Source organism: Drosophila navojoa, chromosome 4, assembly GCF_054131105.1.
Source record: "Drosophila navojoa isolate 15081-1374.11 chromosome 4, UAZ_NAV_1.0, whole genome shotgun sequence".
NCBI lineage: Eukaryota > Metazoa > Arthropoda > Insecta > Diptera > Drosophilidae > Drosophila > Drosophila navojoa.
In genome coordinates this window covers 13,400,239-13,416,172 of record NC_142892.1, presented here as the reverse complement: position 1 = coordinate 13,416,172, position 15,934 = coordinate 13,400,239, and the positions used below count along the sequence as shown (strand labels likewise).

The 15,934-nt window shown below is 41.8% G+C and overlaps 2 protein-coding genes across 5 annotated transcripts in view; one reads left to right on the top strand and one right to left on the bottom strand.

Moving 5' to 3' along the window:
- rgn (regeneration) overlaps positions 1-15,934 on the top strand; it is a 50,485-nt gene that overhangs the window by 24,717 nt on the left and 9,834 nt on the right. For 3 of the 4 annotated variants that reach the window (XM_089259671.1, XM_018101466.3, XM_089259670.1), the window contains exon 2: positions 10,945-10,997. The exons of the other annotated variant lie outside the window; for it this stretch is intronic. The gene's annotated coding sequence lies outside the window, so the exon portion shown is untranslated. The remainder of the gene's footprint in view (positions 1-10,944; positions 10,998-15,934) is intronic. 4 annotated transcript variants of the gene reach the window in all.
- Positions 2,257-5,189, bottom strand: sa (spermatocyte arrest). Its single transcript, XM_089260109.1, has 4 exons — positions 5,014-5,189; positions 4,488-4,958; positions 4,317-4,427; positions 2,257-4,252 (listed from the first exon to the last, which is right to left on the bottom strand). Exons 1-4 carry the CDS (start codon positions 5,126-5,128, stop codon positions 2,286-2,288), a joined length of 2,664 nt encoding a protein of 887 aa, XP_089116235.1. The 5' UTR covers positions 5,129-5,189; the 3' UTR covers positions 2,257-2,285.

The window sequence follows — 15,934 nt, the reverse complement described above, 5'->3', positions numbered from 1 at the left end:
AAGGGGCGGCAAGGTGAGGGCTGGGAAAAGATTTATGAAAAATTGGCTTTTGTTTGGGCAAGCGGGTCACAGGCAAACAAGATAACGTACATGTTCAGCCAGTGTGCGTGTGTGCTTGTGTGTGTGTGTGTGTGTGTGAACCGAAATGAAAATGTAAAGTTTATGACAGCAGAAAAATTTTGCATGCTGATGGGTTATGGATATTAAATTCAACTGAATATAAAAAACATATTTAAAGCGTTTTGTTCAAATTTATTCAAATAAATTAAATGATAAGAACATAAAAAGAAAACAATTATATTTTTATTTATTTACTGTTTTATTTGCAATTATAGGGTAACTTTTAGTCACTCCTAGCCCAACTAGTTCTAATATTCATTTATTTGTTTCCGTTTTTTATTTTTCTTCCCATTTGTGTGCTGTTGCATGTTTTCACTTCCGCTGTTGTGTGTGTGTGTGCGTGTGTTTGTTTTTTAGAAAAACAACAAAAAGAGAGCCCAACTAAAATAAATAAATTAAGCGACATGGCCTATGCCACGCCTACTGGCCTTGCCACACTGCAGCCAAACCAAAGATCGGAAATAAAAATATAAAAAAAAAAAACCTATGTCATAATTTTCAATTTATCTCAGCGGGGCAACCACAAATAAACAAACGACTAACCAAACTGTAGCCAATGGCGAACATGGGTTAAATTGGGTTAAAATGACAACCGAAACGAGCACACAGAAAGCATTACAAATACTAAAATAAAATGAAATTAAATAAAAAAAAGGCATTACCAATCTAGAGCAACAAATCAACGGACTAACTGCAGATGCGTCTAAACAAATTCGGAATTTCAGCATTTTTCTGTATTTTTCTCTATTTTTCAGCATTTTCGTCTGCCGTTGCCCCCTTTTTTGGCTTATTCGGGAATTGGGCTTTGGCTGTTAGCGTTTATGAGCCATGTACAAATAGAATTTCTCATTGTTTATTGTTTATGTTTATGCAATTTAATGTTGCGATCGGAACATATGAAGTCTTTTTGGCAACTTGTATGAGAGGCGCCGCCTGCCGCCTGCCGCCTGCCGACTGCCGCTGCCTCTGCCCCTACTCCTGCCGACTGCATTTACGTCATCCAATTGCATTTGCGGCTGCAACTTGTGCCCTGGCACAATATCAAAGTCAAATTGTCTGTGAAACGCTTTCAGCTGTTGCCAAATCAAATAATCTTCGGAAACGTGTTGAAATCAAACAAACTAAAATAAATGATGCTATATTGTTTGAACAAAATTACATAGAAATAGACAGGAATTGGATTTCAGTCTGATGGGATCTCAGACATAGTTAATTATTGTGACTGCCATTTAGTTGAATCCCTGAGAAAACTTTAACAGCATTTAGCCGCAGCAGCAGCTTGAGCCTGAACTTTTAGCAGCAGCAGCAGCAGAGGCAGAGGTAGAGACAGAGGCAGAGGCAGAGACAGCATCAACTGCTCTAATCTCGAAATACTTTGCCTCAAATAACTTGAGCGACACAAATAGCTGCAAGAGCTCGAGCTGTGCTCGGAAAAGTCGCGTGTAATCCAAACTCTTAAGCTCAAGCATAGATGGGAATCCTTTGGCCGTCTGGCCCCTTCACACCCGTCGCACCCTTCGGCCCAGTGCACCTGGCATTAAAGCTACGTAAGGCAAAGTTGATCTCAAACTTGTTGAAAAATTGCAAAACGTTAATCAAAGTTAAGCGGGAGAATGGCGACGACGACGACGGCGACGCCGACGTCAAAGTTAATTAAATTACAAAGTTATTTAATACTCTGGGAATCGTTACCGTTAGCAGCAGCCAGGAGAATGCAGAAGCAGGTAGCAGCAGCAACAGCAGCAGCAGCAACACCAGCAGCAGGAGCAGCAGGAGCAGACAGGCAAGTGTTGCGCTTGCCAGCACTTTGAACTTTCGCAGCCGTCGCCCATTTGGCTGTCTGCGAGGTGTTGGCTCTGCATGGAATCCGAATCCCCTCGAAAACGTGTGTCAGTTTTTAATGAAATGTAATTGAAAGAAATTAAATAGCGCGCAGCGCATGAGCTGCCAGAGATTAAGTGAAATCGACTGGACACAAAGGTAAACACGCCCCAAAAGTCAAGTGGGAAGTTGAAAAATGATTCCTTAATGCACGAGTTGATAGTGTTTCTCTTTGCGGAGCGTATACACATATATCCTGTATATATGAAAAAGACTATAGACTATATAAATAACAACACATATAATTTCCTTGGAACTTCATAATCAAAACTTTTAATCAATTCTTATTCGTCTCGATATAAGTCCAACATCTCCCAATCGACATCGGGATTTTCTTCATATAAATTCACATTTTCATTATCGTTTTGCGTCATAGTTTCATTGATATCCTCCATGTTCTCCTTTTCAATGGCATCATCATTTATACTCTCTATATTGTTCATATAACCTTCTTTCGCGCTGTCAACCGTATCGTAATTTGCATTCTTTTCAAACCCATCATACTCCTTTGAACCCTCTTTCTTATGCTCTGCAGAGCACTCACTGTTATTCTGTTTCTCTTCGGAAGTCCCATTCTCTTCGCAGTCCTTGCTCACATTCTCTTCATTATTCTCAACCTTATTCTGATTGCAAGTCTTAATTTCATTCTGTTCAGAAATCTTATTCTCAATTTCCTTCTTTATCTCATCCCCTCCAGAAGACTCACTCTCAATTTCATCACTATATTCACTCCTATTCTCTTCATTAGTCTCATTTTCATCTTTACTCTGCTCGCAAGGCTCTATCTCATCCCCTCCAGAAGACTCACTCTCAACTTCATCACTATATTCACTCCCATTCTCTTCATTAGTCTCATTTTCATCTTTACTCTGTTCGCTAGGCTCTATCTCATCCCCTCCAGAAGACTCACTCTCAACTTCATCACTATATTCACTCCCATTCTCTTCATTAGTCTCATTTTCATCCTTACTCTGTTCGCAAGGCTCTATCTCATCCCCTCCAGAAGACTCACTCTCAATTTCATCACTATATTCACTCCCATTCTCTTCATTAGTCTCATTTTCATCTATACTCTGTTCGCTAGGCTCTATATCATCCTCTCCAGAAGACTCACTCTCACTTTCATCACTATATTCACACCCATTCTCTTCATTAGTCTCATTTTCATCCTTACTCTGTTCGCAAGGCTCTATCTCATCCCCTCCAGAAGACTCACTCTCACTTTCATCACTATATTCACTCCCATTCTCTTCATTAGTCTCACTTTCATCCTTACTCTGTTCGCTAGGCTCTATCTCATCCCCTCCAGAAGATTCACTCTCACTTTCATCACTATATTCACTCCCATTCTCTTCATTAGTCTCATTTTCATCTTTACTCTGTTCGCTAGGCTCTATCTCATCCCCTCCAGAAGACTCACTCTCACTTTCATCACTATATTCACTCCCATTCTCTTCATTAGTCTTATTTTCATCCTTACTCTGTTCGCAGTTCTTTATCTCATCCTCTCCAGAAGACTCACTCTCAATTTCATCACTATATTCACTCCCATTCTCTTCATTAGTCTCATTTTCATCTTTACTCTGTTCGCTAGGCTCTATCTCATCCCCTCCAGAAGACTCACTCTCACTTTCATCACTATATTCACTCCCATTCTCTTCATTAGTCTCATTTTCATCTTTACTCTGTTCGCTAGGCTCTATATCATCCTCTCCAGAAGACTCACTCTCACTTTCATCACTATATTCACTCCCATTCTCTTCAGTCTCATTTTCATCTTTACTCTGTTCGCTAGGCTCTATATCATCCTCTCCAGAAGACTCACTCTCAATTTCATCACTATATCCACTCCCATCCTCTTCATTAGTCTCCTCGTCATACTCACACTCACTTCCTACACTATACTCATCCTCACTCTGTGAGTAAGTCTGATTTTCTTCGCCGTCCTCAGTCTCATAATCTTCACTATTCTCAACTTTACTCGATCCGCAAGACTTAATTTCATTTCCTTCAGAAGATTCACTGCCAGTCCCTTCACGATTTGCATTCTTAATCTCATTCTCTCCATTATCCTCCTCCTTACACTCTTTAGAAGCCTTAGTTTCATTCGTTTCACCTTCATTCTCTTTGTCCTTCTCTTCGCTAGCCCTCGCTTCACGGCTTTCGGTTTCAGTCTCACGGTCAATCTCCTCATCATCGGAATATTCCGATTGGACACCCGATGGCTTCCGAGCATTGCGACTGAGGTAGTCTAAAATATAAATACAAAAGAATAAATATAAAATAATAAATATCTGGAATATGCTGGCCCATACCCATCACATTGATCTCGGTGTTGCCCTTGTAGATGTCTGTATCATACACCTCACTTTCCGGCATTAGAGCCGCCAAATAAGCTGGAGTCATGGGCGGCTCAATATTGAGCACTGTGCGAGACGGATGGAATGATTAGTTTGTATGAAAGCACAGCTCTTTGGGCGACTCACGCGAATACTCTGGGTATTTCTTTTTCGGATGCCGGCCGCTGAACAGTGAAACTGTTGGCATAGTGCGCTGAAGGAACGAATTGAGCGCACGCTGGCCATTTCGCTGCAGCTGCGCACTGCGCTCGCGCTCCGGGGCATAGCTTCGATCCGTCACAACGCTCATCATGGTGTTCTTGTAGGTGTGCAGTCCAGGGAACGATGGCAAATGCTTGGGTATGTGCCGTCCACTGCGTGTGCCTCGCTGCTGGAAGTCCAACTGTGAGCACTGGTGGTAGTCCTCGTCTCGGATCTCTGTCGGCGGTAGAGTCACTCCCGGTGGTTGGGTCTTGGGGTCGGCATAGCGTATTTCCCGCAAGCCACTCACCCCAATGCCCAGCATGCGGAACGTGCGCTCCACGTCAAAGTAACAGGCCGTGCAGCGTCCCGCATGGCTAGCGGCGTTCGAGGTGGTCCTCGCAATGTCGCGCAGTCCTGCGGGACGCAACACATAGTTAGCTAATGGGCAGAAGCGGATGGACTTACTCACTGTAGCGCATCAGAATGACCAGGTTATCAATCACAAGCTGATTTTCCGCTTCGCATTCCTTGTGCATGAGCATTTGCTCCACGATCCGGCGCAATACCTCCTCATAGGGATGCATTATAATGGAATTTGCTTCGAGTGCAAAAAAAAAAAAAAAAATAGTTAAATAATGCAGCAAAGTTAATCACTTCTGACCAGCAGGCAATAATTTTCTACTTTCCGCGTGGCTAGTGCCAATTGTCAGCTGTCAGTTGCCAGTGTTGGACAACGCGACTTCCCTTTGCCTATCGAACGCTCTACTTGTGTCGGTTTGTCAGTCAGTTGAACCTCTCTCTGTTCAGACCATGTTTGCATAATCTTTCCATAATCAGCGCCCGTTTCGCTTGCTGACTCAATGCCAACAATTAGCCAGCGATTCGAGACGCTTCCCCGCCCAAAAAAAACTAATTAAAATATTTGCGTTTGACGCTCGCGACAAAAAACTGCAAGCATACACTAACACAGAGACACACACGCACACAGAGGCACATTCACACCAACACAAAGAACCTAGTTTACGAGCTCGTCTATGTGTAGTTTACCTATCTCTCATCACTCTTAATGAGTTATGCAAATATTTGTAGCTGAATCAATTTTCCAGCATAACAAACAGCGGAACTGCCTCCGCGAAGCATCAATCGACCAGACAAGCGATTCGACTTGAGCTTTGCAGGAGGCGTAGTCAGAAATTAAATGTTCCCGTAGAACTAGACGGAATATAGTATATGTACATATGTATGTATATATATTTAAGTATGCAAGTGATTAAAAATAATTGTTATTCATTTTAATTACTAGACCTGCGTCTAATAAAATTCTATTATGCTAAAGAGAAAATTAAAGCCTACTTAAATTTGTTTGCATACTAACTATACAACTTAAGCCAGAGAGTGCTTGCATACCCTGTAATTCCATAGAACAAACAGCAAGTCTAATTGCTTATACCCTATCCAAGATAAGTCATATCAACAAACATGTCAGCTTGTTAAGTTTCAAGAAAAAGAACTGGGAGAATGTGCGCGCATTGTGCTTAATGACAAATTTTCACAAGCCACAAAACAGAGACAGAGACAGAGAAAGAGACTGAGGCAGAGGCAGAGAAAGAGACTGAGGCAGACGCACAGACAGGGCAATGCATCATAAAAGCCGTTGTTGTTGTGGCAACTGGAGGCGGTAATCATGCATGGGGCATAAAAGCAGCGACGACGAGGTTACTGTGTCAATTGAACTCCAGCAGCGCCGTTGGCACAGCAACAACAGCAACTACAACAACAACAACAACGAGGAGAACCGCAAAGCATTTTAGATGCAGACAGCGAAATGCGAGATTCGCATTTGTGACGCCCAAGAGGCTGCCGCAATTGAACAAATTGCACGCCCACCGCCAACCCCTCTCCCTCTCTCTCTCTCTCTTCGTTGTCTGTCTCGCTCCCTTCATGCTGATCGTGCGTTGTGGGCGTGCGCGTCTGACATTTGTGCCGGCTGCCTATCGGGCAGCAAAATCAGCAACGTTTAAGTCTCAATCTGGTCCGATTCGCGGCGCAGGCGCAGCTCCTCCCGCAGGCGTTGCCTTGTAGTTTGTAGTTGCATCTGCGATAAAGACAAAATTAAATCATTTTGCCACACGCAAATGCTGCCTCAGTATCTGTGTGTGTGTGTGTGTGTGTGGCTACTGCACCCATTGTTGCATAAATTTCATTCATAATTAACAAGATGCGCAGCTCGCGTTGCAAGCTGGCAAACAAAATAATTGCCACAATTTGTGTGGCAGCCACAAATTGAGCTGTCTCGTTGTCTCTCCCCCTCTCTCTAACTCTTGGCATAGACAGCGCAGCGCAGGCTAATTCCGACGATTAATTTGATAAGCTAATAGCTTAAGTCTCAACTACGGGCGACAGCTAAACAAACCTGCAGCAAATTGATTGAACGGCAGATTACTCCAGAAGTGGTTGCCGCCACTCGCTGCGCCAACTGCTGCAAATTGGCTGGCAACAAATTGTTCCAGTTGTTAGCCTCGTTTGCCACATAGATCGATCTATTGCCGCTTTGGCTGGCCTTTAAGCCGTTAAGCCCACGCAGCCGGTCTCGCCATTCCCACTTAACGCTCTGGCACGATCTTTGCGCCCGCTGGAGAAGGGCAGGTCAATGCTGTCGTCGGTCGTCCATAGCAGGCTAATACCGTATCTTTGGCACGCCCAAGTCATTTGGAGCTGTGCTGTAACAGGTCTTTCTCTAACGGACTTGCAAGAGATTCCACTACAGGTGCTTGAACTTGAGCCATGGAACGTAGCTAGCTGGTTCCATCAAGAAATCTCATTTGCAAACTGTTCCATCTTGATTCGAGCACTACTTTTATTTGTAAATGTAGCTAACTTTTCTTGCCGAGTTTCCTTTGTTGGAAAAATGACTTCAGTAAACATTGCCAGCGCTTCACTCTGCTCAAAACATTTGCGAATTTCAATTTATTATGCTCATTGTCAGTCTCTCAGTAGTTTGCACTCTCCCGCTGCAGCTGACGTCCTCATTCAATTGAATTCCCTCACTTCCTCCATACTCGTCCGGTTGAGAATATTTCGCTTGTGCAATACTTGCCATGAAAATCGCATAGAAAGACACTTGGCTTCTGTCTATTTCCAGCAGCTCGCTTCATAAATAATACATGAAATAATCTCCGTTCATTCCCATGCACACTTCACTGAATGCAAAATGCCATTTTTGAACCATTGAAGGCAACACACATAAAAATGCAATGCATGCAATTTGTTAATGCCGCAGCAACGTCTGCAAAATGTGCCCCAAAAATAAGTGCAGCAACAACAATTGGGCCACAATACAAAGTCCAATTGGACTTGTGGACCGAGACGGACAATCGGACCTGGAGCGAGTGCAGAGCCAAAATGGCAGCCACTCGAAGATGTCATTGAGTCTGACATGCGTATCGCCCCGCCCTGCCTCAACCCTCCCTTCCCCTGCTCTGCCAAACAGACCGCCTGCATTTACTCACTGTTGTTGTTGTTGTTTTTTCAGTAGCTGCAGCATCTTTTTTTCATATTTATCTTATTTGCTTATTTGACTTTTTTGCTGATTTAACGTTGGACTTCCCCCTCGCCCCAGCTACTTCCATACTCCAACCGCACCTTCACATCGACACGTTTATTTTGTTTGTATTGCTTTGTTTGTTTGCTTTGTGATACGCCTGTAGCTGGTATATGTGAAATATGGGATACGTTCGACTTGGGTTACCCACATTCTTGTTGCTGTTGTCGTTCGGCCCCTCTTCGTTGGAGTCTTCTCCTGCTTCTGGTTTTGCTGTCGCTGGGATATTTCTGTTTTGCCTATGCAAGTGAAATTCGTAATTATGCTGCCAAACGTTCATTTTGAGCACAAATTTTGCATTTCATTTGGTACATTTGGTTCCGTGACATTCCTGAAGTATCGGGCCACATAAATCGAGAACACTAAAAGCAAAGCAAAAACAAAAGCAAAAAACGGAACACAAAACAAGCAGCAAAAAAATGGAATGAGAGAAAATATCTCTGCATAAATTTGCGGGCTGCTTGGAAAGTTGATTTGAATTTAAATTTCAATCGAATATTTTGCTCTGCCCTGCATTCATATTGTTTCCTACCCATTTTGATATACACTTGCTAGAAGGTAGCATGATTTTGTGAAGCATAAGACTAAATGGTTTACTTAATATTTTATATACTCCATAGTTAATATACATTTTGACTTGCTGCATACATATGTATATATTTTTAAATAATTCTTTACTAATTCTAGTAATCCTCATTAAATGCCACATATACCCCGTTGTAGAGTATATATGATTTCCACGCTGTCATAGACAGCTGTTGCCTCTTGATTTTTATTCATATTCCGTTTTTGGGGCCAAAGCAACGAAATTGAATTAATAAATGTGCTCTCAAGTCAGTCAGTGGTTCGCACCACTCCCTCTACTCACCCACATCATACGGCATTTCTCCAATATTCCGAATTTAGTTTAATTGCCATTTTGCATACATATGAGAAATGCTTAAAGTAGTTTACGGAACGCAATTGATAAATTATTCCATTTTATTTGACATAATTGCCTGAGTTTCTTATTTTTTTTTCTTTTTGTTTAACAAATTTCAATTATTGCGCCCAAGCTCGCCCAATTTTAGGCAATTAAGATCAATAAAATACCAGTACTCTGGGCGTTGATACCTGTGCCATTTTGGGTGGGCGTGGTCGTGGTCGGACGTCATACTACAGGGAGCAGAATTGTGAAATCGAAAGTCCCCAGACACCAAACAATTGTCAGCTAATGTGGCGCCTGTCTGTTGCCATAATTGGAGCAAAGTTTTCGCGGAAAATGAAACGTCAATTCGATTTGCATAAACGTGCCGCAAATAGACTCCCATAACAAATAACGGCGGCAAACTGAAATCAACCGTACCAAACTGCAGCCAAATGTCTGTGCGAAAAGTTGCGGAGCAAACTTTGTTGCAGATGTTGCAACAACAGCGGGCAAAAGCCCCAACTAACGCCAAATGGAAGATGCGGAAAAGCCCAGCAACGCGAGCAGCACAGTGGAAGAGATGTTGTATGGGAGAAAGTAAAAATTAAAGATATTTCAGTTTTCTGTATGCTCTACAGATGCTGGAAGTAGACAATTAAACTCCAAAATAAAATCCATTAAAAGTCAACTCAGCTGACTAATCCCAAATTTTAATTTAAAAAATCCGACAATAATGTGCTGCACACAGTGGAACAGAAATTCATTTTATTAACTGAACATAAACATTCTATTTAACAACATTCTATGATAAACATTTTATATAATTTATGAACTATAAACTTGCTAATTTGACTGTGATTATATCATTAAAGATATTCATAAATCTGGTTTATTTTGGTTGTCAGTTAAAGATCTGGATTCATCGCAGTCTCAGCCGATTTATCTAATAAATAATTCATAAGCTGTGCAAAGGCTCTATCTAACTTAGTTTATTATGCAGGCAGTCTTAAAATAACTCAATTAGTTGCTGATTAAATAGTTTTGCAGCCCAGCGTCAGCTGCTGCCGTGGAACTCCACTATTTTTAGCCAATGTGTGCACAGGGGAAAAATCTTTAAGCTGCTTACAACGAACTTTATATTTTCTTGCCATCCAATATACTCCAGCTGAGCACATTCCGATAGTTTGGCTGGAAAGCAGCTTAAGCTTTGCAGCATTGCAGCTGTCGCTTGATTTTATGCTATATTTATTTCTTTTCCAGGAAAAAAAAAAAACAAAAACATTTTGAAATAATTTAATTTAACAGGGGAGTCCTTCAGTTATTCAGTTCACCTGTCGCTGCTCGCTGTTCGCTGTTCACCTAAGCAACAAGAGATAAACTTGTTTACAACTAAAAATAACTATTATTACAAGTTGTTGCTATTGTTGTCGTTTCGTACAATTTGACAGGTTGACAGCAAGCGCGCGCGAGCTTTTGTTGTCCAATTGGAGACGGTTTCCGTGCTCACAGTGGTCTGTGCAGCATTCACAATAGTCACAGTGCGGTCACAGTGAGCTCGCTGACAATGTTAACAGCATTTATTACGCAATTTGCGAGTATTTAATGTTACTGTTGTTGTTATTGTTGTTTGCAATTGTCATTAACCATTAGGCGATCAGCTGGTTAAAAGTCGTGCAGTTGAATAAATGTCAGTTAGTGCTGATTTTTTCGAAATTGGTTTCGGTAATTGACATCCATAATGAGTCGACTCATTACAGCCTACACTGAGCGAAAATTGTCAAGCGATCAGCTGAAACTCTTATCTTTTCCTATAACTAAACTAAGCTTATATTCTACTCTTATACTGTACCTTACACTCTTATACTACAACAATGCACGTTTTCTCTTTGCAGCACAACAGTTCAAATCCAATTTTCCTGACTTGGCGAAATCGTCTATGCTAAAGGTAAATTTATTGCAATTATTAATATTACTTACAATTTTTGTCTCTGGTAACTTTGAGCGTAAAAACCAATTTTATAAAGTGCATCGCAATGACGGCGCCTGCATTAATTCTAATAAATATTTTGTGGCCAGCCATATGTGCTGCATATAAAAGTCGCAAAGTTCAATCTCTGGCGCACTCGTTCTCCCCTCGCCTCTGCTCCTCCCCCCTGAACGATTCCTTTCCTGCAGCAGCATCCACAATTGTGGCTTGACTTTACCTTGGCTGCTTCGTCCAATCAATATTTACCGCACACATTTGGCGGAATGCGAGGCGGCGATTTGCGTTTTCATCTTTCGCTTTTAACAGTTTTCCATTTTCATTTGCACTTATTTATATTTATTTTCGTCGGCGTTTTGCCCGCAGCAGCGCCGCATTTATTTATGTTTATTTTTAACACTATCGTCACGTGCAATACGTTAAGCGCCGCTTGCGGCATACGCTCACAATGGCCCCTATCGAAACCGCAGCAACAACAACAACAATAATAACAACTATGCCAGCGAGTGAGTGTTAAGGCAACGGGGCTGCCCCATTAATAAAAGTGGGCGTGTTATGGCCTCAGCCATATAATTAAGTAAAGTGCTCGGCATTGCAGCAGAAATATATGATATCCTAGATGGAAGTGCTTTGCAGCCCTGAATACTCATTTTGGTCTCTGTGATTAATCGAGGTGGCTATCGATAGTGATTGGTAATAGCTTTTTAAATGTCGATCACTTTTCAACACTTGACACAGTTACTCATTTAAATCTACATTTAGTTGCATCATGACTGCAGTTCAACACACCCGCTTGACACACTTAGATGGTTAGCAGGGTATGCCAAAACACATTCAATATTCATTCACATTCGCATGACAATTGCATTTATCGGCGTCCCTCTCTCTCCCTCTCTCTCTCTCTCTTATTCGCCGCACGTGGTGTATGCGTAATAATGGCCAATATAACCATTTGTGGCTTTAAATTTTCAACAACGATAAGCCACAACAGATTGTTGAATGCCACACAAATATTGATTTAAGCGAGCTGCTATCAAATATTTATTCAATTTGCGACACGCAAAGTCACAACTTTTACAATATGAAATGCAACCACTTGGTCGACCATTCGCTGGTGGCTGAGCGAATGAAGAGTCTCTCACGTGGCCCACTCAGCGCTCTGATAAGACGCAGCTGACTCACGCGGCGGCTGCACAATCACACCCACAGATCTTTAAGGCAAATTGTCTTAGTCACCTTTTATAAACGTAATTTGCATGTAATTTGCTGTCATGTTTTTTCGCGCTGTCTTTATTTATTTTTTGTTTAACCAAATTTGTCGCTTGAAGCGGCAATTTGATGGTTTTGGATTTAGATTTAGATTTAGAATTTAAATTTGATTTTGATTTTTATGAGTGGCGTTTGATTTGTGAGACGTGATGTTTGCCTTGACATTTAAGTCAGCAAATTTAAATACATAGATGTTTGCATGCCCAAATGGGGCGCTTATTAATCAGCCACGCCCACACGAATCACACACACACGGTGAAGTTGGTCAATAAATTGACGCAGACTTTGCATAGCCATTGGGTCAACAGCGAAGCTGCAGGATAAACATCGACTTTGCGCAAGGACGATAAATTACAGCTAAACGGAAATAATTTTCATGCATGTGCGGAAAAAAGTAAGGAAAGGAGAATTGTAAATGGAAATGAAACTCTGTGTGTGTGTGTGTGTGTGTGTGTGTGTGTGTTTGCGTCTGGCAAGCGGATTTTCAACATGTTGGCAAACAATTTGACGGCATGATTGAGTACGCAATGTACGCTGCCACAAGGATCGCAGGCAAATCTCCTCCATATATCTGATGCCTGATGCCTAGCAAAATGCTTGTCATTATGATAGCAGCAGCCACATAAGAATGCCCCACAATGCGGCTGCAACTAGTTCAGTTTAGCATCGAGCAAACTGTTGAGACTGCAAATGATGTTGGCATGAGGGCTGACGCAGTAATATGTCTGGCCATTTGGCTCCAGCTCTGGCTCTGGCTCTGGCACCGGCTCCGGCTCTGGTTATGTCACTTGATCTTGGGGCATGCAAACAAGATAAAACTTTTGATTTATTGTTGACATGCACAACAACAGGCTGTCGGCCAGAGCAGAGTTTATCGAGCAGCAAAACTAGCTACACAAAATGCGTCCCACACGCACACAACCGAATGAGCTAGGAGCTGGCCAGGACCTGGACCCTGGTCAGCTGTGTAAAAAGTGTCAACTGTGTCACAGACACGCGCCACAAATTTGCTTTCAGCCCCAAAGCGGCAAACAAACAAAATATTTCTGTTGTCCATTGTCCATGGCTCAGCATATTTTTCCTCGGCTTAAAGAAAACTGGGAAAGCTAACTTTTTTTTTCTCACTGCGTGTTTGCGTGTCATTAATTTGTACAAATATTTGCACAGAAATTAAAAAAGAAACCCCAACAAAAACTGTTCTTTTCAGTGCTGCAAATAATTAATTGAAAATATATTTCAACAATTCAAGCGACATTTTGATGTCAATGCAAACAGAAAGGCCATAAAAAATTCATTAAAAAAAATAACTACAAAAACAAAAACAACAAATATAAACCTAGACTGTAATTGAAACGAAGTTCGAGGCAAAAACAACAAAAAAAACACACATATTTACATCATCGGCGGCGCTAGGCGAATGGAGATTAAAGAGGCTGGGGCTACAGTTCGACATAAATTCAAATGTATGACATCACTTGAGAGCAAATTCTTGTTGTTTTTATAGCTGCTTCTCTCATAATATTTGCTGTAGATTTTGTTGCCTGTTGGCTGTAGTTATAGTTCGAGCTCGAGTATAGAGGCTGACGTCGTCGCTGGCGCCTGCGCCTCGCACGCAAATCCAGCTGACAATTTGAAATGCACACAGAAAACAGCCGAAGGGAAGGGAGGGGGCCTGCGAATGGGTTATATCAGTCAGTCATCGCGCATACTTGGGCGCTGAGTACGTGTTTTGAGTCAAAGTCGGAGCTAATGCGATGCGATGCAGCTGATATTGAGTCGAAGTAACTGACGGGCGGGAAAAAGGTTATATCATAGTTGTGCAGGTAGTTTTGCTATTACTCATGGAGCGGAAATGATTGATAACTGAAACAGTTGATGAAGTGACCCAAAAAAATAATAGGAGAAAAAAACCAAAACATATTTAAATCGTCACCAATTGGCATACAAAGCATTGCCATTGTGAAGTTCCCAGAAAATGGGTTGGGCTCTTGGGATAAAGAGGATGAGTCAGAAATGGCGGATGACTGTGCCTGTGTCTGCGGCCAAATATTTGAGCAACTAATCGACATAGCCGGCTGACTGTAGCTGCAGGGTAATTTCAATACTCACTTCAACAACTAGTCAGAGTGAGAGAGAGAGAGAGAGAGTGGCAGCTATTCCCCAGAGCAGTTTGATTGTTAACATTCATTGACTAAACTCATTAAACAACTTTTTGGAAAACTCGACTGGAAATTAATTTAAACTTGCGTGCGGCAACAGCCAGAGCAAAAAGTGCGCCAGCCAGGCTGGCAAAACTTTCAATTCGCTTGAATTCAATTAAAACTGCTGCCTCATGCCAGCTATGCGTATGCGTGATATTGCGCATACGACCCAAGGGCCGCAATGCCAACTGATAGTCGTTACAAAACTGAACTGTCAAAGGATTGTGGTGTCTACGGACAATGATATGCAACAACAACAACAGCAACAACAACAACAGCTGGCAGCATCAGCAAAAGCCAAATGGAATGCACAGCATTAACAACATGACTCTCACAATTTGGTTTTGCTGTGCAACGACCGCTGCACAGAACATTGCCCCGGCCGGGACATAATATTGAAGGCAACTGAAACAGCTCAGAGGCAGCGTCATGACGAGGCTCTCGGGGCAATAAGATTACCATGCAAAAAGTAAAGCACCAAAAACAAAAAAGGGAAAAACAAAAAGAAACTAACTAAACAGGACAATCTCAACTGGCACAGCCAAGCGGCATATTAGATGTGATATGGCTGTCATGTAAGCACTACGTGCTGCTGCGGCTCCTCCACGCTGTGCTGATAGCTGGCAGCAGGTGAAGCATGTGAATGGCACACTGTAACTGAGCAGCTGAAGACGTGCAACTATCAGGGGGCAAGATTGCGTAGCACTTGTGTGGAAAAATGCGTTTAAAGCTGCTGCTGCTGCTGCTGCTGCATGAAATGGAAACAATTTCTCTCTTTTTATTTTCATTTTAGCTCAGCTCCTAAAGCGCTCAAAGGCAGCTGCGATTGGCTGCTGCAGCAAAGAGAGTGAGGGGAAATAACTCAAAAGCTATGCCATGAATTCAAAATCAAATAAAAACACTTGAAATGCAGTTGGCTTTATGAATGGCAGCTGTAGAGAGTGCAAAAGCAATACCAATACCAGGAGCTCAGTATGAATATGCAGGATGTTCTAATTAATATTTATAAATGTCTATGTATTTGTATTTGTATTTGTATTTATGTGTGTTTATTTAATGAGCGAGCATGCAGGAGAAAACTCATTTACAGTGGTTTGTGTCCGTCTTTAGCTGACTTTAATTGAAAAGTATTAGCCTTTATTGGCAGGCCTTAAATCTTCCTCTGCACTCTCTCTTTCATATCTGTATGATACGATAAATCTCTTGACTGTACTTCCTTCAGCTTGAACAGTTCATATGCTAGCATAAGTAAGAGCGCTTTATAGACGTATCTCACTGTACCTTGAGTGGAACCTAGCAGAGCTCTCTAGTCTGCTAATTCATTTCTATATTAGATTAAGCTCTTCTAGTTTTTCTTCAAAACATTCACATATGAGGGCAAGCTCTTCGAATGCCAGAGTATTTTGAAGTCGATTCAGCTCAACTAAA